The 26,861-nt window shown below is 44.4% G+C and overlaps 1 protein-coding gene across 2 annotated transcripts in view; it reads left to right on the plus strand.

Annotated features, from left to right (window-relative positions):
- The window catches only part of LOC119400931 (guanylate-binding protein 1), a 125,700-nt gene that overhangs the window by 15,272 nt on the left and 83,567 nt on the right, over positions 1 to 26,861 (plus strand). For both annotated transcript variants that reach the window (XM_037667819.2, XM_037667826.2), the window contains 5 exons: positions 8,326 to 8,386; positions 16,091 to 16,239; positions 17,731 to 17,817; positions 20,198 to 20,312; positions 24,651 to 24,727. In XM_037667819.2, coding sequence (XP_037523747.1) covers positions 8,326 to 8,386; positions 16,091 to 16,239; positions 17,731 to 17,817; positions 20,198 to 20,312; positions 24,651 to 24,727 — 489 coding nt within the window. The remainder of the gene's footprint in view (positions 1 to 8,325; positions 8,387 to 16,090; positions 16,240 to 17,730; positions 17,818 to 20,197; positions 20,313 to 24,650; positions 24,728 to 26,861) is intronic.

A 26,861-nucleotide genomic window follows, 5' to 3' on the forward strand; every position in this document is an offset into this window, starting at 1 on the left:
AAGAAAGTATAATATGGAGAGAATCGAGCATGCTCTAAAGAACGGAAGAAGCCTCAAAGCTATGAAGACAAAACTGTGCATAGGCAAAAATCAGATGTATTCATTAAGGGACAAGGAAGGCAAGGTCACAAACAATATGGATAGAATAGTTGAGGTAGCGGAAGAGTTCTACAGAGATCTGTACAGCAGCCGAGACAGTCAGGATGATAACGTAAGAAGCAGTAATAGCGCAGAGGAATCTGACATCCCACCAGTATTGACGGGAGAAGTAAAGAAAGCCCTAAAGGGAATGCAAAGAGGCAAAGCAGCTGGTGAGGATCAGGTAACATCAGACCTGTTGAAAGACGGTGGAGAGATTATGTTAGAAAAACTGGCCACCCTGTATACGAAGTGTCTCTCGACGGGGAGAATACCTGAATCTTGGAAGAATGCCAACATCATCTTGATCCATAAGAAAGGGGACGTCAAGGACCTGAAAAATTACAGGCCTATAAGCTTACTGTCCGTTGTCTACAAGCTATTTACAAAAGTAATTGCTAACAGAATTAATACGACATTAGAGTTCAATCAACCAAGGGACCAGGCAGGATTTCGTGCAGGCTTCTCAACAATAGACCATATTCATACTATCAATCAGGTGATAGAGAAATGCGCGGAATACAACCAACCCCTATACATAGCCTTCATAGATTACGAGAAGGCATTTGACTCGGTGGAGACATCAGCAGTCATGCAGGCACTGCGGAATCAGGGCATCGACGAAGCCTACATAAACATAATGGAAGAAATCTACAGCGGCTCCACGGCCACCATAGTCCTCCATAAAGAAAGCGAGAGAATCCCAATAAAGAAGGGCGTACGGCAGGGAGACACGATCTCTCCAATGTTATTCACCGCGTGTTTACAGGGGGTTTTCAGGGCCCTAGATTGGGAAGAATTAGGGATAAGAGTTAATGGAGAGTATCTCGGTAACCTGCGATTCGCTGATGACATTGCATTGATGAGTAACGCGGGAGACGAATTACAGCTCATGATTACTGAACTGGATACGGAAAGTAGAAGAGTAGGTCTGAAAATTAATATGCATAAAACTAAAGTAATGTGGAACAATCTTGGCAGAGAACAGCGCTTTGCGATAGGTGGAGAGACACTGGAAGTTGTAAAGGAGTACGTCTCCTTAGGACAGGTAGTAACCGCGGAGCCGAACCATGAGAGTGAAATAACGAGAAGAATAAGGATGGGATGGGGCTCATTCGGCAAGCATTATCAAACTATGAATGGTATTCTACCACTATCCCTCGAGAGGAAGGTATATAACAGCTGCATCTTACCGGTACTTACCTACGGAGCAGAAACCTGGAGACTTACAAAGAGGGTTCAACTTAAATTGAGGACGATGCAGCGAGCGATGGAAAGGAAAATGATATAGGTGTAACCTTAAGAGACAGGAAGAGAGCAGAGTGGGTCAGGGAACAAACGGGGGTTAAGGACATCATAGTTGAAATCAAGAAGAAGAAATGGATATGGGCCGGGCACGTAGCACGTCGGCAGGATAACCGGTGGTCATTAAGGGTAACTGACTGGATTCCAAGAGATGGCAAACGCGTGAGGGGGAGACAGAAAATTAGGTGGGTAGATGAGATTAAGAAGTTTGCAGGTATTACGTGGCAGCAGAAAGCACAGGACCGGGTTGATTGGCGGAACATGGGAGAGGCCTTTGCCCTGCAGTGGGCGTAGACAAGCTGATGATGATGATGATGACTGTTTGAAAGGAGGTGCAGCACGCACCAAGGAGATATAAAATTTATATTTGTTTTACATTATGAAGTGTCATTTCATGTTTTTGCACGTGTGAAAACGTTGCACCTTTTACGTGCACCTCACAATCAAAATAGCGTCTTCATCATGTGAGCACTTGTCACCCTCTAGCTTTTCCAATGACTCGCCAAAGGAGCTTGTGACGAATTTCACTAACAAATGGCTGTCTAAGCATACGAAGCAAATAGTATGCAATGTTATTATTCGACCATGGCCACTCGAATATTCGAACAGCCGTCATAGGAGATACGGATGGTTCACAAACTGAAACTAAATTCTAAACGCGTGCCAAACCGGACTACTTCACGGAGCAGTACATGTGCAGTAGCTCCGCCCCTGTAGCCTTTCTTTTCATTGCCAAGAAAAGTTTGCGAGTATAGCATGTATAGTATGCTAGTATGGAGTTTCTATACTAGCTCCATACTAGCACATCGACAATGCCACGAGTAGTGGCATTGTCACACTTATCACTTTGTCAGCTCCGGCCTCATTTTTGCCACAAGAAATGGCAAGGCTGTTTTTTCAACTTATCCGCACTTAGTTTCTTTTTTGTTTTGTTTTTAGTTTTAAATGCAGGCTATTTTGGTCAAATATGAAAATAACAGATTGCTTTGCTCTATTACCGATTACAGTCAACTGCTGATTTTTCGGACGCCCAATTTTCCGGACATGCTCGAAAATTCGGACGCTTTCGTGGCACCGTCGCCAGCCCCAAAGACGTCAGTGTGTAAGAACATCTGAAATTTCGGACGCTGAAACTATTCGGTGTCTGATTTTTTGGACTTTCTGCCCAAATTGCAGGTCTGAAAGGCATTGATTGAAGCCCCCACCTCTGCCGCATCTATCATATCGTCGGTTCGAACCAGTGCTTTCGCGAGTCGATCTGTTTGCGACAATAGCAGAGTACGAAAGTCAGCTTTGCCGCAATGCTGAAGTGTTACGGGGTGAAGAAGACAAGAAATTCAAAGGGTCCGCTGTCATGGCTCCATGCGGCGATGTCTTTACGGATAAGCAGCAGAAATGAACGGAGGTGTGACGGCGGCAGGTGGCAAACGCGCCAGTGTGGCTTAATCGCTGACGACCCTTACGTTAAGCATCTTCAGTTAACTGCTTGGTAGTGCATGCGGCCTAGCGCAGCTGCATGCATACTGCATGCATTTAATTGGCAAGAACCCAAACGCACTGCGCTGCCATTCATGCTGTCTCTTTGTGCGAGACCGCTAAGTGCGCCGCACAGACGCGTTGCCTTCGCAAACGAAACCAGCTCGCCATTGCCATGCTCACGTGCGATCAGGAACGGATCCAGTGGGCATCACGAACCCTTTCATGACAAATGCGTGTGTACGGTACAGCAACAGTACAGTGACGGCGTCAGCTTAGTTGGTGATGTGCTGTACACAACTAGAAACGATTGGCTCCACACAGCAACAAATTCTGCATATTGGCAGAGATTCGGCGATGTGTGTGAGCATTGTTCACATGCGCACACGCTTCGGGGAAAGCCGGACGAGTCATCCGCTCTTCCGCCACAGTCTTTGTTTTCCGCGTCATCGTTTTCAAACGTTTCATGCGAGAGAGCTGTAATCTACTCTGCACTTTACTGGTATTAGCGTTGCTCATCACGAGATGCAAATTTGCAAGTGGCGGTTGGCACATAGTTAAGCGGGGTTCGTGGCAAGTACCAAATGTATTTGCTAGAGCCTGGGCGTGCACCAAAATGCCTGATAAGTGCACTGGGAGGCATTAAAGCTATTTCGGACGTGGCTGTGGCAATTTGACCGCTTGAGCAGAATAAAAAAGCATGAATTCTTTTTTTCAGACGATTTCGCGGTCCCTAGGGAGTCCGAAAAATCGGACGTTGACTGTATAAACTGCTGTACGGGATTGTGGTTTCTTTTATGATTTGGGGCTTAGCTTTATCAGTTTTATATTATTTCTGCCACGAGTACCCAAAAATTTAAGCATATAGCTCGTCTTACTTAGTGTTCAGTGGCCACCCATCTGCTTAAAGGGGTACTGACACAAAAATTTTTGCCTCGCGTTTTTTTTGCTGCAGTGTGTTGCCGGGGGCCTGTTAGTCATAACACGGCACATCGTTTGCTGCAGCGCGCGACAGATAATTAATTACAGGCTCCTCATTACCGACCAGTGTCAGTTTCGGTTTCAAAAACGACAAGCCTCTGGGTGCAACTATCACCACCTAGCGGCTCCAGCGCTCGATCACGTCAGCACGCAGAAGTGTGATGCACTTCCGCGCTGTTCGCGTCGTCTTCTCGCATTCGCACGCTTGCCGCACGTGCTGCACGATGTCGTCGCCATCATCGTCCTCGTTGTCATCGTCCTCCTCATCGTCGTCTGTTGGCGGCGATTTCCTTGAGACACCAACAGCGCAGCGGCGAGCGCGTCAAAACAGAAATGGCGGCTCTGACGTCATCATAACTTGTACCGGCTACAGCGGTTACATAGGGGAAGTAGGGGGGTCACCTCGGGTCACCTCCGAGGGTGTCAATGCAACTGGTGCGGCCTAGAATGCTGGATCGCGCACCCGAACTTTAAAATCCGTATAAAATACCTTCCAAGCTTTATTCGCTGTCGATATTTTGCAGATGGTACACACATGTACACGGGAATCGATCCAGCAGGCTATCTCGGCCGCGAAATTTTGTGTCAGTACCCCTTTAATTAATTATTGCAATTTGCAGTGATAACTGTATGTGCAATATGTTTAATAATAAGTATTAATACTTATGAGATGCTTAAATAATGCTTTAAACTCCAGGAGTAGTTTGGAATATTTTGCCATCTGCTCCAATAATGCCGATAGCCGCTCCAAACTAGCATTTTTTCAGCTCCAGAATGTGCTCCAAAAACCAAAATGTCGCTTGCATCACTGACACTGTCCTATCACGGATACTTTGTACTGCTGTTCAGTGCATAGTCATGCTACGTTCCCACCTTATCTCCCGCATACACATGCGATGTGAGGATTTTTTTTAGCCAAGCTTTATTCCATGACTCTCTCCTATTCTGAACTTTCGCGTTCTGTAAATAGATGCAATAAAATAACTGCGAATAATATTACTTGGTCAATATTGAAATGCTTTGAAGTAGGCATGGGCAAATATTCAAGCAGTTTTGATATTCTAACAAATATTACAGTATTTGAATTTGTTTTGATACGAATTTCGAGTTATTCGAAACGAACAAATAGACATCTTTTTTTACTGCATGTAACCCCCTAGGAAAGGTGGTTTCACTGTAGCGTCGGCTGCTATGTCGTGAAACCACCTATCCAGAGGAAATCCGAACTGCCATGAGGCCACACTTCAAGGTTATGTGTACGTATATTACCAGCACCTCAATTATTGTTTTTTCTTTTTTAACTTTAGAAGCTTGTTATATGGGCTTATATGTGCTAAATATAGCAAATTTTAAAATATAACTTGTTTTACCGCTTAGAACTTGCACTCTACTGCTATACAAATTGTGCTACTATCCATAGTTGCTTCCACTTTGCTTCGAACCAATAAAGTGACATTCTCACAAGCTTTGTTCCAGTTTTTAAAAATGTTGCACAAGTAAGTTGGGTCGTGACAAAAATTCTCTTTTTTTTATAGTACGAAATATATACTGTTCAAACTATTCAATTCGAAATTATTTGACCAAATCACTATTCGCTTCGAATTCACTTCGAATCTCAAAATTACTATTCGTCCATCCCTACTTCAAAGGAGAAAAGTCTATGCACGAGCATTACACTGCATCCTGCTGCCTAATGTATTACTAAGTGAGAGGGTTCTTCTTACTTTCAGGTGCACACTTACGGCATGTACAGAGTGCTTAACTGCTTGACATGTTCACAAGGTCATTTTTCTGCATAATAACGATCTTTACCTTTGATGAAAGCTTATAAAGCTGCTCCTTTGAATGCAACCGCAGTAAACGGCTAAGCATAGGTGTAAAGAAAAAGGCGGTGCATAAGTGTTGCTTCTAAGGTCACACAGCATATCTCAATTTCCAAGCACGACATTACTCCCACTGATAAGTTTGTGCTTATTTCTCTTGGCCAGGACCTGGGCTCACCTTGAAGGCATTCTGGTCAGGCCTGAACCACTATTAGCAGAGGCACGACAGGGTGTGTCAAACTCATTCAGCAGTGATGCAATGGTAGACGCTAACAGCAGCTAAATGTAGCAGTGCGCTTGACTGGGCTGGTTGGTGTATAATGAAAGGGAATCTCATGTGAAAAAAAAGAGTCGCTCATAGCACAGGGGTGAAGTGTCTGTGATGAAGTGTCCACAGCCTGTGGTGTTGCAGAAGTTAATATTGCAGACAAGGTGATTGACATGGTTCATGGTGCTAACATCAGACGGAAGGAAGAGGAAGAAGCAGGAACGGTTGGACTCTTGGGTTGTTGAAAGAAAGAAGAGAACTGCTGCTTTTGTAGAAGAGCATGAATGGTAGAAGCAGAAACTGATGGAAGATGCACAGTTTCGGGTCTCTACGTTGCAGCAAGAAACTGAGCCCTTGAAAGAGTAAAACCATTCCCAATGCAAATATGCCAGCTGTTCTGTTCATAGCTACTTAGGAGTTGTTCAGGAGTTTAATAGTGCATTACAAAACATCCTCCCAGCCAAGGGAACGTAATAAAGCAGCGTGGTTTGCAGTTTATGCAAATGCCCTGGATTTTTTTTTATCACTCAGAGCTCGTTTCTACTACGCAGGCTGTCAGTTTTCTATGTAGGCTTACCAGTCAGGGCATATGCTTATAATCATTTGAGGAGAATCTGGAAAAGTCAGGGAATTTGGAAATTAAAATTGGGAGACACCCTGGCCACGTTTGTGTGTGGCCTTGGTTATTTATGCATTGGCATGCTATCATTATCTAGAAGAGAAACTCGCGATAGCATCACACCGCAGCGCACGCAAAGTTATCTTTGCCATTGTACAATGCTATGCGGTGGAGCTTGCTAAGTGTGGGAAAAGGCTAGTATATTTTGCTGGTTATAGCAGATCTTGTTCTGTGTGCGTGTGTCATTACACGTGTACACTATAATTATGAGCACCAATATGATTGCCGGTGTGTAAAAGCATTACCGCAATCATTCAGAACTGTGTATGATGTTCCTGCAACCCTGATAAGTAGAGGCCGGATTTTTAGGCATCAAAAAAGCTCGTTTTAGGCGCCAAAAATAGGCAGGCAAAACAACGTTTTAAGCCTCCAGTATCGTAAATATAGGCACAATAAATTTTTACATAAATGCGAATAATTTCAAACGAGGACGTGCGCGACCTCTATCTGCGACCGGAAAACAAAAATGTTATCGCTGAAGATGACACAAAGGCGCCAGCAGTTGAACATAGCCGTGCATAGCGGGCTTTGTCCCGCACGGTTCGCAGAACACGGTCTCTGAGAACCGTGCGGGACAAAGCCCAATCAACGCACTCCTGGGTGTCTTTTCGGTATGACTGAGAAGAGCAGAGCAGGAGCAGACAGCCAGATTGCTAAAAGACCAGAAGGGAGGGATTCCTCCTATTGCCCAGGTCGAATCGAATCGCGTAGAGCCAATTTCTCCCCTGGCAGTGAACCACTGGTGTAGCCATGGGGGAGGGTGGGGGGGTTCGGGGATTTCACACCCACCCCCGCCTAAACTTTTCAGTTTTGCATGTGGATACACACACATACAAACGCACTCACAAACATACATAAAGTATGGCTGAATCCCCTCCCCTTCGAAAAAAAATTTCTGGCTACGCTACTGCAGTCAATAGCTTGAAAAGTAAATTAAAAACAAAACAAAAGCTGCACGCACATCACATTGTCATTTGTTTTTTTGCTCTTCACTCTCCGCTGACGGCTCTAAGCAGTTTCGCATTCGCCAACTCGCGCCATGTCAGCGCAGCAGCGAACGCTCGCCGGCATGTTCCACTTCACTACTGCCAGCAGTTGTTACCGGGAGTTGGTTGAACTAGAGGACCACGTTGAACCCCATAGTTCCGAACAGTCAATCTTACGCATTTTCATGAATAACGGTCTCAAACAGCACCCGGGAGTGAAACTTGAGGCTGAATAGCGTTTATATAAGCGCCAATTTTGAAAATAGGCATTTATAGGCATTTGTAAACATTTAGGCACGAACGCCAAAAATAGGCATTTTTAGGCACTATAAAACACAATAAAAGCCCTTCTTAACCTATAATTCATGCTCATATATCAAAATGGCGCAATAGGAGCACAAGGAAGAAAATAGGCATTTGCCTGAAATCCGGTCTCTACTGATAAGCAAGAAATAAAAATGTGGCCCCCCTCCCTTCCTGCCATCTGATTTCGTGAATCTCCTTATACTCGAGGTCCGTAGGTTGGCAGGTACGCTATTCATGTTTTGCAACATTTTAACGATTCACACGTATTCTATATTCGAAGACAGTTTTTTGCCTTATTCATATTTGATACGTAGCATTTGAAGATTTCAGTATTTGTATACCCCTATTTGTTATTGTTTACAGCCTTTGAAAGTACAGTTGCCGTCAGGACAGCAGCTTTCCCTTATTTTCCTTGACACAGAAGGTAAGTACACTCTATATCACTATGACTTAAGGGCAAGAATTTGTCGCCTTTAGGCATTGGTTCAGGAGAAGTCTTGTGTAGGTTGCGTTTATCACAGAGCACCAGCATGGTTTCTTGGCGTAGGTAGTGGTGCTTTAGGTAAGTGTGAACAGCTCTAAAGATTTGGTTAGCTTCTTGAATTTAAAACTTGTAGGAGTAGTGACTTTGCTGAAAACACACCCATTTGCAGTAAAAGTGTGTTGCTTTAGCTGGGGATTCGTCCTTTTTATGCAAGCTCTCAATCAGGGTTGCCAGGTTGAAAAGGCAATAAATAGCCAAAAAATTAGAAAAACTAGCCAAAAAGTAGCCAACTTCAGCTAAGGGCAGTAAAAGTAGCCAACCGTAGCCACGTTTGTGAAAACAGCTGCGATGTTTTTGCTTAAATGACTAAATGCAAGAGCCTTTTGGTGGAAATATAAATAAGTATAACAAGAACCCTTCAAAATCATAATTGCCAAGATTAAAGCATAAATTGTTCGTGCAGGATGACGAAGTTTCTTGCGCTACTGTAGAAATGACACTCTTCACACGCATTGCGTAACTTTTCTTAAAAGGACTAGAAGTACCAGCCTTGTGACAACAATAAAAATTAGTGCTGCACGAGTATGCTCAAAATAACAGTTGCTGTTACTCGAGCATAAATTGTTGTCACATTTGCAATCATTTCTCGCGTGATGACGAAGTTCATGTAGTTAATATTTCCAAGTTAATATTTCTGCCCAACTCCACGTGCAGAGAAGGTGTGGAGTTGGGTGCCCGAAAACTTTCTTTTTCTGCTGGTTGCAGTGCTGGTCTACGTTGACATTCGAAAATCAAAGCGGAAGCTCAGCGTGAAAAATACTAACAATGTGCGGCTGGTGCATTCGATGGAAAGACTGGCCATTTTTGCCTGCCTTGCAACTCTCCTAGTTTTCCCAGGAGACTCCTGAATTTTGAGCAAATGTCCCGATTGTGCGGATATGGCCATAAATCTCCTGATAAACAACCCTGACCCCACTGCGAAAGAAAAGAATAAAGGACTGCGGTTCTAAAATTTACTGGCCTAGTTCTATCGTGTACAGAACGCTTTTTAAGCCATTTTCGCCGCAGTGCGCTCGTATCTTGCAGAAAAACGTACTAAGATTTAGAAGGGGCTATTAGTACTAGCTGTCGCGGAACACAGCACATTTTGTTCCTTAATTACTCATGCGTGCACGCGCTGTATAACTGCGAGTACTAGTATGATCGCTGACGTCTAAAAATTACTGGCAATTATTCAGAGCTGTGTATGATGTTTCTGCGGCCCCGAGAAACAATAAACAAAAACGAATGGCAGTTTTCTTTTTTCGCCACCCTTTTTCGCTCCTGCTTTAACAAACCTCCCGGATTTCGAGGTCGCCAGGTTGGCAGGTCCACATTAGCATTTGTAGCGCCTGTCAAATGATTTGACAGCATGCAAGTTGCTAATGTGGACTTCATCATTGTTTGCACTGGGTGGTGGTTCAACACACTGCTTTTATTGAAATAGCAGTGCTTACGTACATTGTGTGCAAGTTAACTAATATTGAGTATAGTAATATTTTTGTTTTCTTTTCTAAAGATATGCCTTCTTTGTTATACTGCTACAATTTTGTGATTTCGTGCTCCAAAAGCAACATTTTCCTGCTCCAAAAATTGCTCCAAATCCTATTTCAGCTGTTGCACCCCTGAATATATTCTCATCATGGGTTTTATAAGTTCATATAATAAATTATAAAAATACTGTGAGAGTGAATGAAGCAGAAACGTTACAAAATTCTGACAAAGTTGGGAGAAATGGCTCCATAGTCCAAAGGGGGCAGAATGTAGTCAACGGCCTGCAGGGCAGTTCTAGAGCATTGTCTTTGGCTTCTGATAATCAAGTTATGTGGCCTTACATAATACTTAACGGCATATTTCAACTAGTTTCCCTAAATTGTTTTTAAGATAATTTAAGGTATAGGTCAACTCGTGATCATCTACCACTAGATTGCCTGATGAAAATATCTGTGATTCCACTCCTGCGCCAAAGTGCGCCAAATAGGATTTACTGCGCCAGAGTCTCGGGTTTGGGGTTGTCTATCACCGGCAATTGCACTGCCGGCACGTCAAAACATGTTGAGCTTGATCTTGGCGCCGCCAAAGTCACAACCACAGACCAAGAATTATTCTGCTGAATGGCTCGCGCGTGTGTCTCAAGTAAGCCATGACTCCATGCTCATTGCCGATCTAGGTTCTGTTGTGCGTGTCGGCTCGACAGCAAAACGAACTCTTTGCAGAGGCTCGTGATGTCTGGGCCAATCGGTAGCGAGAGAGTGTGGCGGCGCTTCATCGGTGGACGTTGTCTGTTCTAGAAACGCTGCTGATAGCTCGTTTCAAGGGTCGCACGGCACGTAATTAAAGCAGTGTTCACTACTAACTATACGCATGACACTAAAATGTCTGTCACTTCTGTTTCTGGACATCACGGAATGAAAAATGTACTTTATCCATGTACCTTCATCCAGAAGAGCTTTTTCGTAATTCCTTCCAACAGCACACCCGGGTTCATAATCGCTCTTGCGGTCAATACCCTCTAAAAGGCCCTGCCCTTTTGAGCTCGTGAGTGATAGGGTATGTCCCAATTCGAATTTTTTGCTTGATTTAAAGAAAATGTAATTTCATTAATAAAAGTATGCCTCCTGGTTGGAGCAGCCGTAATTCGGTTTTAATACGCTCAGCCGTCTGTAGTGGGCCCGTCGCTGACTGCCCTGATGTCGGAATGCTCAATGTGAAGCGGCTACGCCATGTTACACATCTTCCCCTCACCTTCCAGGGTCCGTAGCTGACGGTTAAAAAAAAAAATCAGTTTCGTTTAAGGGTGAAGCAATGAATGCGATACCAACAAATTGTATTGTTATACGAAGTAAGGCTAGCAGCTGACTCTTTTGGATCCGTTCTCGCGTAACTCAACAAAACGCTGGTTTAATTGAATATGGCCGCTCCAGGGACCGAAGCTGTTTTTGTGCTGTCAGTTTTTAAACGCGAAGCAAGCATTGAGAACACAACAAGCTTACGAGCTGTCTCCTGGTACCTCGAGATAGCGTGCATGCCAGTGACATTCGAGTGCCGTACCCCCCCTTCTCCTCCCCTGGCGTCCCTTTATGCTCCTTACGAAAGACGGGTGGGGCGTTTCCTGTTTGTTTGATGAGCAATCAACGGCAGCCCTCGCGTGTGCGGTGATGTTATCGCATATGCGTCCTCCGTGCGATGGAGAACGCCGGCTCGTTTCATCTCCGCATCAGCCGCGTTCGTCGCCATAGCTCGCGATCGACTCGCGGGTAGAACATACGATGCGCGGAGTGATGTTATCAATTTGGAACATGACGGCGACAGCAAAAACTCTTCAATGATGTCCGTATAATTGCTATCACTATTAAAAGAAAAGAAATTGAGGAGCCATTCCACTCTGTGAGGTAGATGACCAGCGAAGCTGTTTATCGCACTGCACAGTGGCGATATGGTGGAGGCCAGATTGATATGCAAGGCCAGGTTGCTGAAGGCCAGGCGTTTAGCGTTATTATTGTGAAAGCCTTAGATGCCTCATCAAACACGAAAATTGACCGTCGGCGTCGGCGGCATCAACAGGAGTGATGCAAAAAAAAATTATGACGTGATGACGTCATCATGATATCATCGATCACTAAAACTTGACGTTATACACTGTGAAGTCACATGATGATGTCATCGCATGACATTGTCGCTTTGCACTGCCTCGATTTTCTGTGCAGCGATCATGGAGGCAGTGCAAAACCAGGCACGGTGCAGAAAGCTTGCAATGCCTTCGATCCTGGTGGCAGTATGAAAGCATGTTAGGCGCAGAAAGCTTCGAGAGGGGGTCGGGGGAAGATAAATACATCAAGTGAGAAGAAAAAGTGGCTTTCATCTTTGAGTCATCTTAGGCAAATGCGTAAAGGACCCTGTAAGTTTTTTTTTCCTTTTCTGACTGCTCCCTAGAGGGCACTAGGGGTTTTTCAGCGTACAGTCGGAATGTCCTAGCTATACTATACAGCTTCGCTGTATAAAGAGAACGAAATTTGTTAGATCATGTAGTCCCCCATTAAATGCTCTTCTGGACACTTTCGCGGAAGCTTGACATTGAAGCAGGTCTCCATCTTCCAGGCAACCCGGTGCATGTGCAAACGATGGTCTGGAAGCATTATGAGTACGCTCTCGCTACAGCACAGAGAGGCTTCAGAAAGAGGGAAGGGAGTGTCAGAGGAAGTTGGCTTTTACAGCAAAAGCTGTTATGAGGTCACAACAAGGGCTGTTTTTGGCACCGTAGTTGTCCGCCACCGGTGTCCGTAACCACTATCGCACGAAATAAGAAAAAAAACTAAATGAGAAAAAATATCCGGGATGGTACGAGGTTTGAGCATGGGCCCTCTGCGTGGGAGCCCAGCATTCTACCTCAGAGCCATGCCGGTGCTTGAAACTGCTTCGCAAAAAGACCCTATACAGGCTTCATGTCGGGAAGCAACCACATTAACATATGTGATGTAGTGTGGCACAAGAAGAAAATAACACTCGGGCGTAACACGACGCGAATTCTGTAACCTGGCGTCACACAATGCAAACTGCGCAACGAGGGGGTTGTTGAATGCTTCTAACCCATTGTAGGATCTGCCATAATTCTTCATCGTCATCAGCCACAGCATCAACAAAGTGCGCATAATGACTTACAGGTGTTTAGCGGGTACCACAGTTCTCCGCAGAATGACGAAAACTGCATAGTGGCTGCTTCCGCACTTCACAAAAATTATGATGATTTATAGCGTAGTGGGTTCCTCGCAAGTGCACTTCTATTGGTTGCCAAGGAAGCCCATAAGGCTCCCATGATCAATTTCCTAAGGGTCTCAATAAAGTTACTTCCCTCTCTCTCTCTTTCTCGCGTTAACCTATGTTATAAAACGTGGTGGGAGAGTTAAATAGCGACCGGGCGTCACACAATGCGAATTACGTAACAAGTGGGTCGTTTAAAGCTTCCAACCCACAAAGGGCTCAGCCATAAATCTTCATCGTCATCAACCGTCACATCAACAAAGTGCACATAATGCCTTACAGATGGTACCTCGCTTCTCCGCAGGATGACGAATAATGTTGTCGTGGGTGCTTCCCAACTTCACAAAAATTAGTATTCGTGGCTTAGTGGGTGCGTTGCTAGTGTACTTGTATTAGTAGCCACAAGAGAGTTTATAACGGGCTTTAGAAATGCCGCTCTTCCAGTTTTCGCTCTGATTGTGCTGTGCTTTCTGCGCAGGCCTGGCATTTTTTGAGGATAGCTAAGTGACGTCATGTTGCACCCAGCAATACAGTCGATTGAGAAGAAAAAGAACATGGTTTTCGCCTTGTATTCATCTTAGGGAAATGCATTAGGGACATTGTAACTATTTAGCATTGAGGCACTGTTGTACGCCACGGCATTTGTCTACCACGTCTGCTGGTAACCACACAGATGTATTTAGTGTTAGTTTTATTGATCCAGTATTCTGTTTATTTGATAGTGTCAAAAATAATCGCTGCAGAGATTATTCCAAACACTCAACTGCATGACGCGCGTATTTTTCTATTATCGAGTGAAATATGCAGTGCTCCTGAGATGATTTTCCCCATGAGGCTTGGAATGAATCGAAATATTTCTAGCTCTTCATAGGAGCCCCATAATAATTAGTCAGGTGCTTGAATGTAAATGCAACTTGCTTCTCCAGTGTACTCCAGGATGTGAAATAGCTGCTCCAGAGTGCTTCCAGATGTAAAATTAGCTGCTCCAAAGTGCTCCAAGATAGAAATTTTTGCTGCTGCAAAGTGCTCCAAAATGAAAATTTTGCTGCTCCAAAAATTGCTCCAAATCAGAAGTCCTCAGTAGTATCACTGAAATATACATCCTAGCTATACACGTTCGAAATGATTCGATTGCATCCCCATAAATGACTCATCAATCACAAATTCTGGATGGTATTTTAACATTTTCTGCCCCCTTGGACCATCAAAAACATGAATATGTTCCGAGCCAAAAACCTGAAAACATCCGGATCTCAAATACGAGGTTTCAGACTAGCTGAAGCTACCTCCGTGTAGCTAGCTCCGTGTAGATAGAGCTTGTCTACGTTGCCTAAGATATGCACGCAATCGAGACGTATCCAGAAGCAGTCTTAAAGATGCCCTGCAACACTTTTCTAAGTCACCTTCCAAGTTAATGGCTTGATTAAAGGAGTTTATTGCCTCATGAATCGACCGCCGCAAAAACTTTTAGAATCGGTGAAGTACAAGCAGAGTTACAGAGATTTGTCACACACTGTAATTGCTTTCTCTTCTCTCTCGTCCCGACGAGTGCGCTGGACACTAAGCAGGGAGGGGTGGCACGGGGGAAAGAAGTTGCGTCACACGTGCCCATGACCTTGAGCACTTTTTCTTTTTTCTTATAATGCACGACTTACTCAGTGTAATCGCACGCGCAGTAATGTGGCGGCCACGGTAGCAGCTCACCGTGCTGCAATCAGCCGATGGCCATGAATTTGGGTATATGGTGCATTCGTTTGGGTATATGGCATCATTTGTGGAGAGAAGAGGGAACGATTTCGAGCTGACTTTGGGAATTAATTGTAAATTCCAGACCACGTGCTGCGTTATAATGATTGGCTCGCATGTTCGCAGAAGCCTCAACTACCGATCAGCGGCATTTGTTGGCCATGCTGAAAAAGTGTTGCGGGCCCCTTTAAAGCCAGGAAAACTTGATCACAGAAGCAAATGAACTGCTAGAATAAATTTTCGCTTCTAAGAAGACATAGTGTACCTGTCTCACTCTATTTTTTTCTAATCATCAACCTAGGGGCCAATAAGTTTTTATTTTGCACCCTCAAATATTTGGTCGGCGTTAGACTTGAGTAAAAAAAAAGGTGATTTTTTTTTTCCACGAAAGGTATCGGGAGTCATCGCAAAATATGGGGTCGGCGTAAGTTGCGTTGTATAACCGAGGTTTTTAATGCATTATATCTATGGGAGTTTTGCTGGGACCAAACTAATTCTTCATAAAATGCGGGTAAAATGTGGGCATCGACTTCGTGGATTGGTCCTTTGCACTATAAAATGATGCCGTGGCCACAACTGCATAAATACACCACAGTGTTGACAAATCCGCCACGGTGCATGCACCGTGGCGTATTTGTTTACCTTGCCAGTTCCTCGCACCATTCGCACTGCGCTTCCTCATCACACCGCTCTAGCACAAGTGGCACATAGAGGAAGCCTTGCTTGGTCATTGGCTGTGCGCTGTTGAAGTAATCGCCGACATCTTGTTACATTGCCGAAGTGGGCGTAGTCACGACAACGAGAGACGCCTACCTCTCTTTTCTGCCAAGAAGAGTGGTACGTGGGATCTGCCGAATTTTTACAGCACTTATTTGCAAGTTCTTGCAGCAGTATGTTCACATCATACAAGCATATGTACTTGCTACTAAAAGCCCTTTACATGATGGAAAATGTATATATTGTTAGTATGAATGAAGCATTTGTAGTTGTATGTCTGTTTTTGTAAAAAGCTTTTTAGTTATTTTGATGCCATCATTTGCCTCTCTATTTTTCATTGTGTTCATTCATTGAACATTGAGTGTTCTTGAAACTGATTTTCAGGTTTTGCAGCCACAAATGTGTCTGAAAACTATGATGCCAAGATATTTGCTATTGCTACACTGATCAGTTCACACCTTATTTATAACTCTGTCAAGATTATTGACCAAAGTGAGATAGATTACCTGGAACTCTTGTCCAGGCGTACACAGGTAAGCAATTCCTGCTTTGTTTTAAAAAAATAATAATTTGGCAGCATTCCAAAGCTTCACTAATTTTAAAATGTTCCATGTGTAATGGGCATCATAAGCTCATGTTCTCCGGGTTTTCCCATCTACAAATTTGTTGTTTATAGCATTCTAAGTGTCAAGTTGATTTGTCAGTATGATTAAGCAATTAAATTAGCGCGCTATTGCGTAGGCAGGCATATAGGCAAGGGTGGCATCTGAGAAAGCTCACGTGTGGCAGATGCCAACATTAAAATACCTGTTGGTGTCTCTCCATCAAATGTCTGTATCTGTGACTTATTTTTAATTCTGTGTGTATATATTAATTATGTAAATCTGTATAAAAGAAAGCTGGTCGGTGATACTGGGTGTCTTCAATCAAGGCATCTGTGCCAAATCTGTAGCGAGTAGGTTGCAGTGCTCACAAGCCGTTTTGGGGCAGACGTGCAACCATTCTTTATTTCTTCAGCTGCTGCACTTTTGTCATCTAGGCAGGGCGTCTTCTGCATTCTGTAGTTGTATCCGATTAAACGAATGCAGCCTTCATGGCAATGCACAATGCTTTGGCACATGTTGCCTGTGCAGAGAGGGCCCATAATCTTGTTTTATTTCACTTTGCGTGGTCACTGTAGCAACCATTGTTTCTCTGTCATAATAGTGTATGTGTGCAGTCCTTGAAGGGGTACTGACACGAAAACATTGGTGTGGCTTTTTTTGCTGCAGTATGTTGCTGGAGGCCTATTAGTCATAACCTGGCACATCGCTTGCTGCAGTGCGTGACAGATAATTAATTACAGTCTGTTTATTACCGACCACTCTCAGTTTCGGTTTGGGAGAGCTCCAAGAATGACAAGCCGCCGCATGCAACTAACGCCATTTAGCGTGTGAAACGGATAAAACCGTGATGCACTTCCGTGCTGCCTGCATCTTCTGCTCGCGTTATTTCGCATGCCGCATGTGCAGTGCGATGTCATTGCCGCCACCGTCATCATCGTCACCTGGTGGTGAAGACTTCCTTGAGGCTTCCAGATGTTCGCGGCGGCAGCGAACTTGCGAGCAGCCACCGAATAGTAGCCTGCTGGCGCAAGTGCAGCAGAAGCGCAATGGCGACTATGATGTCATGATTTAGCTGGGCATCTCGAAGCTCGGCAGCAGTGGTGATGTCGCGCAAGTTTGAGGTCACATTCGGGTCACTTTGTATGATGTCAGTGTCGCAAGGTGCACCGTATAGCGCTGGATCGGGCACACGAACTTCAACATTCATGTCAATTGCTTCCAAGCTGTATTTGCTGTTCAGACTTAGTAGATGATATATGCACGTTCCCGAGAGTCAATCCCATAGGCTATCTCAGCCACGAAATTTTGTGTCAGTACCCCTTTAAGCCTTGCGCTTCTTGTTATTTTCTGAAAGAGAAAGCAAAATTTATTTTTTCAGTGGAAGAGAAGTCTACATTTACCTTTGTACCCTTTTAACAGCTTTTTGCCTTGAGGTCACAGTTGTCTCAAGCCAAGTGGAAGGGAGAGTTGGTTCATGACCTGCTAAGCTTTCCTCCTTTGCTGTGGGTATGTGTTAAAAATTTGTCTTTACTCTATAACACTTTATTTTGCCTTTTGGAACATAGGTGGAAAAAAATTTTCCTACAGAAGGCAAGAAAATTGATTTTATGTGTGTGTGTGTGTGTGTGTGTGTGTGTGTGTGTGTGTGTGTGTGTGTGTGTGTGTGTGTGTGTGTGTGTGTGTGTGTGTGTGTGTGTGTGGACAAACATTTTAACCATATTACATTATTCTAGTTTTTTTTTTTTTTAATAAAGCAAAACCAGGTTCACTTTTACCTTTATCTTATGAACAAAGTCATTGTCATTGAGCACACAGAATGTCACTTTGGTGATGTGCCGCTACATGAGAAAGAAAAGTGTTCTTTGGCACTCATGGTAATGGCAGTGGATGAATAAGTAGGCACAGCATATGCATGTTATTTTAGGCAACGTTTGGCAAACGAGTGAGATGCGGAAAAGGGTGCTGGAAGTGCCGTCGTTCCATGCAACAACCGGCCCATGAATAGAGTCGTGTCAGGTTGTTAGCAGAGCTTTGCAATGTCGCGTATGAATTGTTGTGTTTGGTTGCGGCATTTTTGTTACCGACTCTTCACTGTTCACAAAAACTACAGCTGCTGCCGTATGTTTGCAGTGACCTTCAACATCCCTGCAGTTGCTGTGAGAACTGGTGGTCAGCCTAGTTGCATCAAACTGAAAAAGAGAATTTACACTTATATTTTGGTCCTAACAATTTAAAGTAATCAATGCTAAAAAGAGCACAGGCATGAACAGCACATGTGCACTTAAAATCACATACATCAGCCAATAATTGCCTCTCAAGTCAAGGCAATGCCCATCATTGTCGATTAAATCACTCGAGGCCATCTCCTTTGCTTGTTTGTTGTATGTGCGTCATTGTTACGTGGCGACCAATGACTATTAATGACTACCCTAGTGCAAACGGATGATTCAACAGGTACATAATGGTAAGCATCAGTCAGTCGGACGCAATTAAGGCGAAAACATTCTACACGTACGAGCTACATATCAGCAGACTGCACAGTTCGTAAACATGAACAGTAAGGAAGAAGCCCCTTGACAGCACTGGATGTGCATGCGATGCCACGCCACACTGTTGTGCTATGTGACGGCTAAGATATCATGTCCAAAGCTGGTATGTAACAGCATTACTCGAGCACACATGCAGCCCGAGCAATGTCCACAAACGGAACTAAACTACATTGCACAAAACTTTGCACAACTGCTATACCATCATTAATAGCAACACAACTCGGCGATCGTACGTTTTACTTGCGCCTATCGCCTCAGGTTGTTTAAGATCACGCTACAGCACATGTCGGATGCAAATGTCGTCATTTAATCAGTAGTAAGCAGGCAAAATGATTACAAAAAATGCATACAAACCTCACTGGTGACGGTGCATGCTTACAGGTTTAGCTGGCCTGCCGCTCGCATCGCCCTTTCGAAGCACTCGCACGTCCGTCCTTTCTTCTGTCATGTCGAAAACATGATTGCTTCTGTATGATTTGTGTCCTTTCCCTTCGTTTAAGGCCCTAAAGAATCCTACACTGTTAACTTTCTGTAAGCCTACCCATCTTATCATACCCATCGCCATCACACACAGGCACTTCCATACAACGTGGGCATAGCAGACGGAGGTGACAATTCATAGCACACGGATAGAAATTGAAGTGGTCTCTTGTGGCGCTGATGGCGCGCTGGTGCAGTGCATTGTTGCGCCACCTGTAGGTGCTACACATTTCTCATATATATGTATACATAATTGTCATATTAGTTTCAACCATTTTATGCACCCTTAACAAACACCTCAATATGTATGGGGACTATATAATCTTCATCAAATTGTCAGTACACGGTCGCAGAATGTATTAATTTTCTCTGTTGTAGGACACTTTTCCTCCCACAGCAACAGACAGTGTACTGTACTTGCATTGATGGCAATAGTCTGCAAGCACACTTGTCTCCAGAGGCAGTTCTCACTCTCCTAATGGTTACAACACAAGAAATGTGAACAAACATGTTTGTCTCATGTTATTGCTTTCATTATATGAGCCCCGGCTTTCTTCTTTCTTTGAGCAGGTCCATTTTACTTGGAAACATTTAAGCCATCTGGAGAAGTCTGCTTGCTAGGTTTTGCATGTGGTATGTTGGTTCCTCAAACTGAGTTTGTTGGCGATTAAACTCTTTAGCCTCATTCTCAAGCTAATGAAACAGGCCTAGAATTAATCAAATCAAGTTTCTAGATGGAAATTGCTCAACATGCTCTCCCATTGTGGCTGATTGTGCATTTTATTATGATGATCTCGCTTCCATGCTGCATATGTTCTAATTAGATGCCTTGTTTTCTTTTGCCTTGGATGGAGCAGGTTGTGCAAGACTTTGTGCAGGCAACAATAAACAATGAAACACCCACACAGTGGCTTCACCGGTTGATGGAAACACATACCAGGGAGAGTGAAGAATACAAAATTAGCCTCTTGGGTAGGTGACGGTTTGCATTTACACTAATTAAAACTAGCATAAATAGGTAACAGCAGCTGATGGTCAGGTAAAGTATAGTTAACCTTAGTTAAGTGCTTTCCCTATTTGTCTCCTGTGGCACTTAGACAGGGTGAAATACTTGGAAATAAGTTGTTGCTGTTTCTTGCTGTCATCATTGTCTGTTTGCATCATTCAGGGGCGCAACAGGTGCGCCAATTGCACCAATTTGAGACAATTCCTTATTTTTGCGCCAAGCTGAGCCAAAACCATGAAACTTGTTGAAATTGCGCCAAACTGCCAAACCAGCCTCAAAATTTTCTCAGTTGCGCTAATTTTAGCGAGGAATGGAGGCCACGTTGCCCACCTGCAGTTTGGGTATCATCATCCAATCCAAACCAGACGTGCAGACCTTTACCCTAACCCTAATCCTGATTACAAATTCTTAGCAGCACAAAAACCAAGAGGGGACAGGAGAGTGGACACAGAGCACTCTGTCTTCCCTTCTGTCTCCTCTTTGTTGTGGCACTGCTAAGAATTTGTAATCATGGTATACCAACACACCGAATCCTACACTCTTCTAACCCTAACCCCATAGTGAAGGAAAAGAAAAAGGGACAGATGTTCTAAAATTTCCTGGCCTTGATTTGTTGCATGCAGGACGCTCTTTAAAGGGCCAGTACACAGGCTCGGACTTTTTTTTTTACACCTCCCAGACAAGCTCACTAATTCGTGCAGAAGGCTGTGGCTATCACATTCTGCGAATATCACAGTACTGCGTGCCGCGCAGACACTCCATTTCGAAAAACAGTTCCCGCGCCCCTCTCCTGCACTGTCCAATCCTTCTTGTACACGCAGTGATGTAATCTTGCCCATGGACATCTTTATGTATCACCACCTTCGTCGATTGGTCGTCTGCACTACGAAACGGTGTCTCGGCCCTGCGATGATGCTGTTTCAGCCACGCATTTACTGTGCTTCTTCACCGCTCTGCTAGGGTGACCCTAGTGCTGCTCTGACATGAGCGACACGTGGAGGAAGCCTTGCTCGGTTGTTGGCTGTATGCCCATGACGTAATCACTGACGTCGTGTTACGTCACCGAAGTGAGCGTAGTCAAGACAGCGGGCTATGCCTACCCCTCTTAGCTGCCAAGAAGGGTAGGAAGGCTGAGCGAAAAACCAAAACCAGCCGAAGCGGGTCAACTGCGCAAGCACAGATAACAGCGTGGAGCGCAGAAGTGTGAATTCCCGATAGCATCAATGCTTAGTTCTAATATTGTCCACGTGTTTTATGAAGAAATAAGTGGCAAGCAGGAGATAACACATGTAGGAAGGGTAGCGAAGGCGAAGAAAAAATCACTGTCTCATCGAATTCGGAGCGGTTTAGGGTGGTGAGTAAGAAGATTTGGACTGACATGTAGAGCACCTTGAGGAGAACCTAAAGGAGTTCATCTGTGTGGTGGCTTTTACTACCAGAGGATCAGTGGGGGAGTACCCAAATCGGTGATGGTGAACCGTGTCCTGCACCAAATTCACTCCTCTTTACAGGATCTGGCAGCGGAGTCTACTTCCCAAGTCTGAAGGCACTGGTGACCGTGGCCAACAGCTTGATGGAACAAGCATAATGTGTGCTAGCTACAGTATCGGCTTCCACCATTCAAAACAAACTAGGTCATGTGCAACCTGTCATATTTAGCACATGGCATTCCTGATTCAGTGACAGAAGCGCAGCACGTGGCAGCAGTCTTCTCTGTGTCGAATGTGCCAGTAGCTATGACCACTTGGATGCCCATTTGCACATGCCTGCTTCACCTCGCCATAGTGCAGTCTTTGTACCATCGGGACCAATGGCCTACCATTGTGGTTCAGCTCGTCAGCGCGTCAGCATACCAGCTACCATCAAACGACAACTGCAACAAGCATCAGGCCAGATTGTATGCCGATGATGAGGTGGCATCATCCACATGGCACACAACTGTGCTAGTGTATAGTGCCAGAACCTTGCCGTTTGCTTCCAGTGCAGCCGACCAGGGCACTTTCAAGCACAACGTTTAGGTAATGGGCACCAGTAGGTACTGACAGGTTGTGCGCCTATGATGCCGCAGTGCAAATTGCATCTATAGCCTGAAGGAAGGAGCCACTGCTTGATGTTCGAATGGGGAGAAAGACATTCCGCACTGTGCCCAACACAGGGTCTAGTGTGAGCCTGCTTGGTCTACCAGCAACCAGTGCTGCATGATCTTCTGGAGCCAAGACAAAAAAATGCAAAGTTCTGACACTTGGCCTGGTATCATGTTGGTCACAAAACACCACAGCTACGAAATGTAAAATAAAGTGGAATGGTGGCTCACAGGTTCAAAGTTTTTTTTCTACCAGATTGATGCATTAATAGAACTTAGTTGAATCCTTCAGCTGCTCTTGTTGATCTGTCACTTATTTGCAAAGCACTGTGCTTTGAGTCGCAGCTGAAGATGTCCAATTTAACAAGAGTTTCATGTAGTGTGTGTGTGCGTATGCGTGCGTGTGAGCGAGGAAAAGAAGTGTAGAAGCTGGTCAGGATGGGGCCTCATGAGATTGAGGGCCAGGAGTTAGTTGCAGGCATGATGAGGGAGGGCGTGGCCAAATAAGAAATACTGCACCAGCTAGGCCAATTCTTGTGTGGTGAGGGAGGGCCTTGTTTAAGCTCAGTAGACTTTTGTAGTTTCGTCCCCCCCCCCTCTTTTTTGTAGCGTTAGCTACAGTTACCTAGCCGGAACTGATTTCGCATGGATCCTCATGAGCCGTGCTGCGCATGCGCGAGGATCAGTGATGTCACACAGCTGGCTCACCGGAGCCGGCATCTCACGTGCTCTCCGCCACCGCCGCGCGCGACTCGCCGCTGCTGGTCTGCGCGTTCGGGAGGAGTGGCATCGTAGCCGCGGCAGACACACTGGCGCCGGCGCGCGCGCAGACTCCGCCACCGCCACGTGCGACTCACCGCTGCTGGTCTGCGCATTCGAGAGGAGTGACATCGTAGCCATGGCAGACACACTGGCGCCGGTGCGCATGCAGCTATTTGCAGTCGCTGTGCAGTCGCCGTCTGACACTGCGTTGGAGCCGCTTGATAGCGCCTCTGACTGGCGTTTGCAGGTGGGTAACGCCATGGAGAAGGAGAGCGCAAATGCTGCTCAACGGCGCAGAAGAACCGAGAAGCTTATCTCATCGGATCCCGAAGTAGTTGCCTGGCAATTAGCGGTTCAGCGTACGAAGAATGAACAGAAAAAGGCTAATAATCCTAGACAATCTGGAAAGCTAAGAATAATCAGCTGAACCTTTGCTAACGCTACGTATATCCTGGCATAGCCGAGCTAAGCCACTGCAAATTTTTCTTTCTTTCGGTTTCAGACACCACTTGAAGCCTGAAAAATGTAGTGGTCGGGACGAGGATTCAAACTTGGTACCTTGAGCATGGAAACCCGATGTTCCACCTCTATTCTTTACCCGATGTTTAACCCCTTAACTGTTTTTTCTATATTGAGAATTTTTCTCCCCAATATGCTTAGTATTGTTTAAACAGTTAATATTGAATGTTCTTTTTTTTTTTTTAAAGCAAGTTTTAGATGGAAAAAGACATTCAAGATATACTAAGTGAAATTCGCATAACGAAGTTTATTGTTACTCATGGGAAATGACCAGCTACCTGCTGGTGATCAACAATAAAAAACAGAAGAGTGCTGTTTGAAAATTTTCGTTATTCTGACAACAATGAAAAGATTTGTCACGGCGATGGACCATTAACACTTGTGTCGCCTCCACCAGATGCCATTTTCAAAACACAAGTTGCAAAAAAAAAAGAATGAATGGAAGAAAAAAAAAATTTGCCCGGTCAGCGCTGCGATCTTCAAAGCCACACACGAAATAGCTTGCAAACGAGCGTGTCCTGTTCAGAACACTCCTTGGGAGATATCTCAAGCAGACCAACTGGCCCGAGTTGCAACTTTTTTTTGGAGACGTGGAAGAAGTGCAGCTGTTAGTCACAGCACTTATGTTGTCTATGTCTCAACTTAATACTCTGTAGAGAAAGAGCTGTGTGGGGCATTCCTGCAGGCTTATCTGAGGTTTGAGGACAAAATAACAAATTTCACTTTAACTTACCTTATCTTCTGCAGTTCATTTGTACAATAGTATACAAGTGAAACTTTTTGGGTGTGCATATTTTGAAGATGTTTTAAATGTATTGTCGAGAGCAAGATGACTTGCATATGGTTTCTTCATCATACAAGTACTAAGATTATTGCAGAAAATTTATGTAAAAGTGAAAGTTGTGGAGATTCTAAAATTTCATGGTTCTCTTATCTTTAGACCTGTTCAAGTCTTTGGAATGCCACACGCTTTTTATACCAGCTTTCAAGCGGCCCCTCTTAACTGACTTGTCACAAGTAAGTATGGGCTTATTCCTAGTTGCTTTCACTTATTTCATGTACACTCACTGTGGTGGTCTGACGTTTGACTGCTGACCCAAAGGTCGTGGAGTTGAATCCCAGGCATGGCGGCCACAGTTCGATGCAGGCAAATTGCTAGAGGCCCGTGTGCTCTAGCACCAATTTCACCAATTTGACCAATGTTACCCACCTTGATCGGGTGCCAGAACTTGCTGCAGCATTGCCTGCAGTTAGGATCATAGGTCGGTAAAAAATGTGGAGCTCACTCAGACTCACTCAAGAAATATATTTTGCGCTTAGGGCTCACTCGGACGCAAGCTCACCAAAATTTTCCTCAACCAGAGTTGCTCGGACTCACCTAGACTCACACTCTTGGCTCGGTCTGAGTCAGAGTGAGTCTCAGTGAGTCTACTCGCGAGTGAGTTTGCCAACCTTTGGTTAGGATATCCCATTTTTTTTTTCACCTTGTTTTTAGGGGTCTGTCCAACAAAGGTGGTGCCGCACCAATAGGAGTTCTACAGTTGGCATAGCTCCTAGGAGTGGCATGCAAGCCCTTCCATTGCTCTGCAGTAGGTATTTTGGCAGAAGAACCCTAAGCATCACGAGGTTGATGGTGGGCAAATATTCCACCAGGGAGGTCAATTCCTGGTCTTGTGATGTAGTGTCATGATTAGTTCCATGGACGTTAGCATGGCCCCACAGGCACTCGATTTTTGGTTTCAGGTGCCATTCAAAGCCTGAAACAGTGAAACGAAATACAAGCCCCAGACATTAACAGAAGCTCATTGCTTCTCTGAACTGTCGTGTGACCAATTAAAGGGTGAAGTAAAAAATGCAACTGAGCAGAGTCAAACCTCTTTCCTAGTGAACTTACCCAAATGTTGCCTTCGTAACTAGATGACCATGCCTCCAAGTTCTTTGAAGAAGGTTATGGCTGGGCTGACATACTTATATGAAATGTGTCAGACCCCGAAATGTCTGTGATATTGAGATTTCACTGATTTCAAATGGTTGAAATGCTGTGATTTACGGTTGAGTGTTGCTGGCATGTTTCTCTCAAGTCTGACAATGTATTAACCTTGCCCTTCAGAAGTGGATGAAACTGATCAGCTAGGCTCCTAGCCTATGAGTTCCCAGGGTGTCGAATACTATATGCAAAAGAAATGGTGCCAAGTTGCATGAAAACACTTCATTTTATTGAGGTTTGAGAGTACAGTAGACTCTCGATAATTCAAACTTTCGGTCAATTCAAACAAATCTTAAATTTTTGGTTGGCCCACTATCTTTTCAATGAATTTTAAAGCTGCTTAATTCAAGCTGCCTCACTGCACAAATTTGGTTAATTCAAACTTTTTACTTTTCCATGTCTGGAAATATCTGCTGCCTTTGTTGCTTCTAGCTGAACACGTTTTTCTGTTACTAACAGGCGCAAATAAAGCTGATTGCCTGCCTACAAAATGGCCGAACTAGTTGAACCTTGCGCACCAATAATCGCGTGCTGACCAAGGAAAAAGAAACGATACAGTCTGGCCTTGATCTATCGTGTGCCAAACGTTTCTTTCACTTTCTCCGCAGTATGCCGTGCAAGAAAGTGTCCTAAGAATTGGAAGGGGCTAGCAACTGTCGTGGGACGCAACACATTTCGTCCCATAATTACACACCCGTGCGTGCCTTGTATAATAACGAGTACCAGTATCATCGCTGATGTCTAAAAATTTTACTGGAAATCATGCAGAGCAGTCTTTGATGTTGCTGTGGCACTGAGAAGCAATAAACATTGCAGTGTTAGTTGGTGTGTTGCCTTGAGTCATATTTATGAGTACTTATGATAATTCAAACTTCTGATAATTCAAATAAGATCCTCTGCATTTTCGATGGAGGCGAAAATGTTTGAGGCCCGTGTACTTAGATTTAGGTGCACGTTAAAGAACCCCAGGTGGTCGAAATTTCCGGAGCCCTCCACTACGACGTCTCTCATAATCATATCGTGGTTTTGGGACGTTAAACCCCAGATATTATTATTATTATCAAATAAGATCCTGAAGTCTTCTCAATTGAATTATCGAGAGTCTACTGTAGTTTCCCAAATAGCATGCATTCTCTTTCTGCATTTATATAACAAGAGAAAACT

Source organism: Rhipicephalus sanguineus, chromosome 1, assembly GCF_013339695.2.
Source record: "Rhipicephalus sanguineus isolate Rsan-2018 chromosome 1, BIME_Rsan_1.4, whole genome shotgun sequence".
Taxonomy (NCBI): domain Eukaryota; kingdom Metazoa; phylum Arthropoda; class Arachnida; order Ixodida; family Ixodidae; genus Rhipicephalus; species Rhipicephalus sanguineus.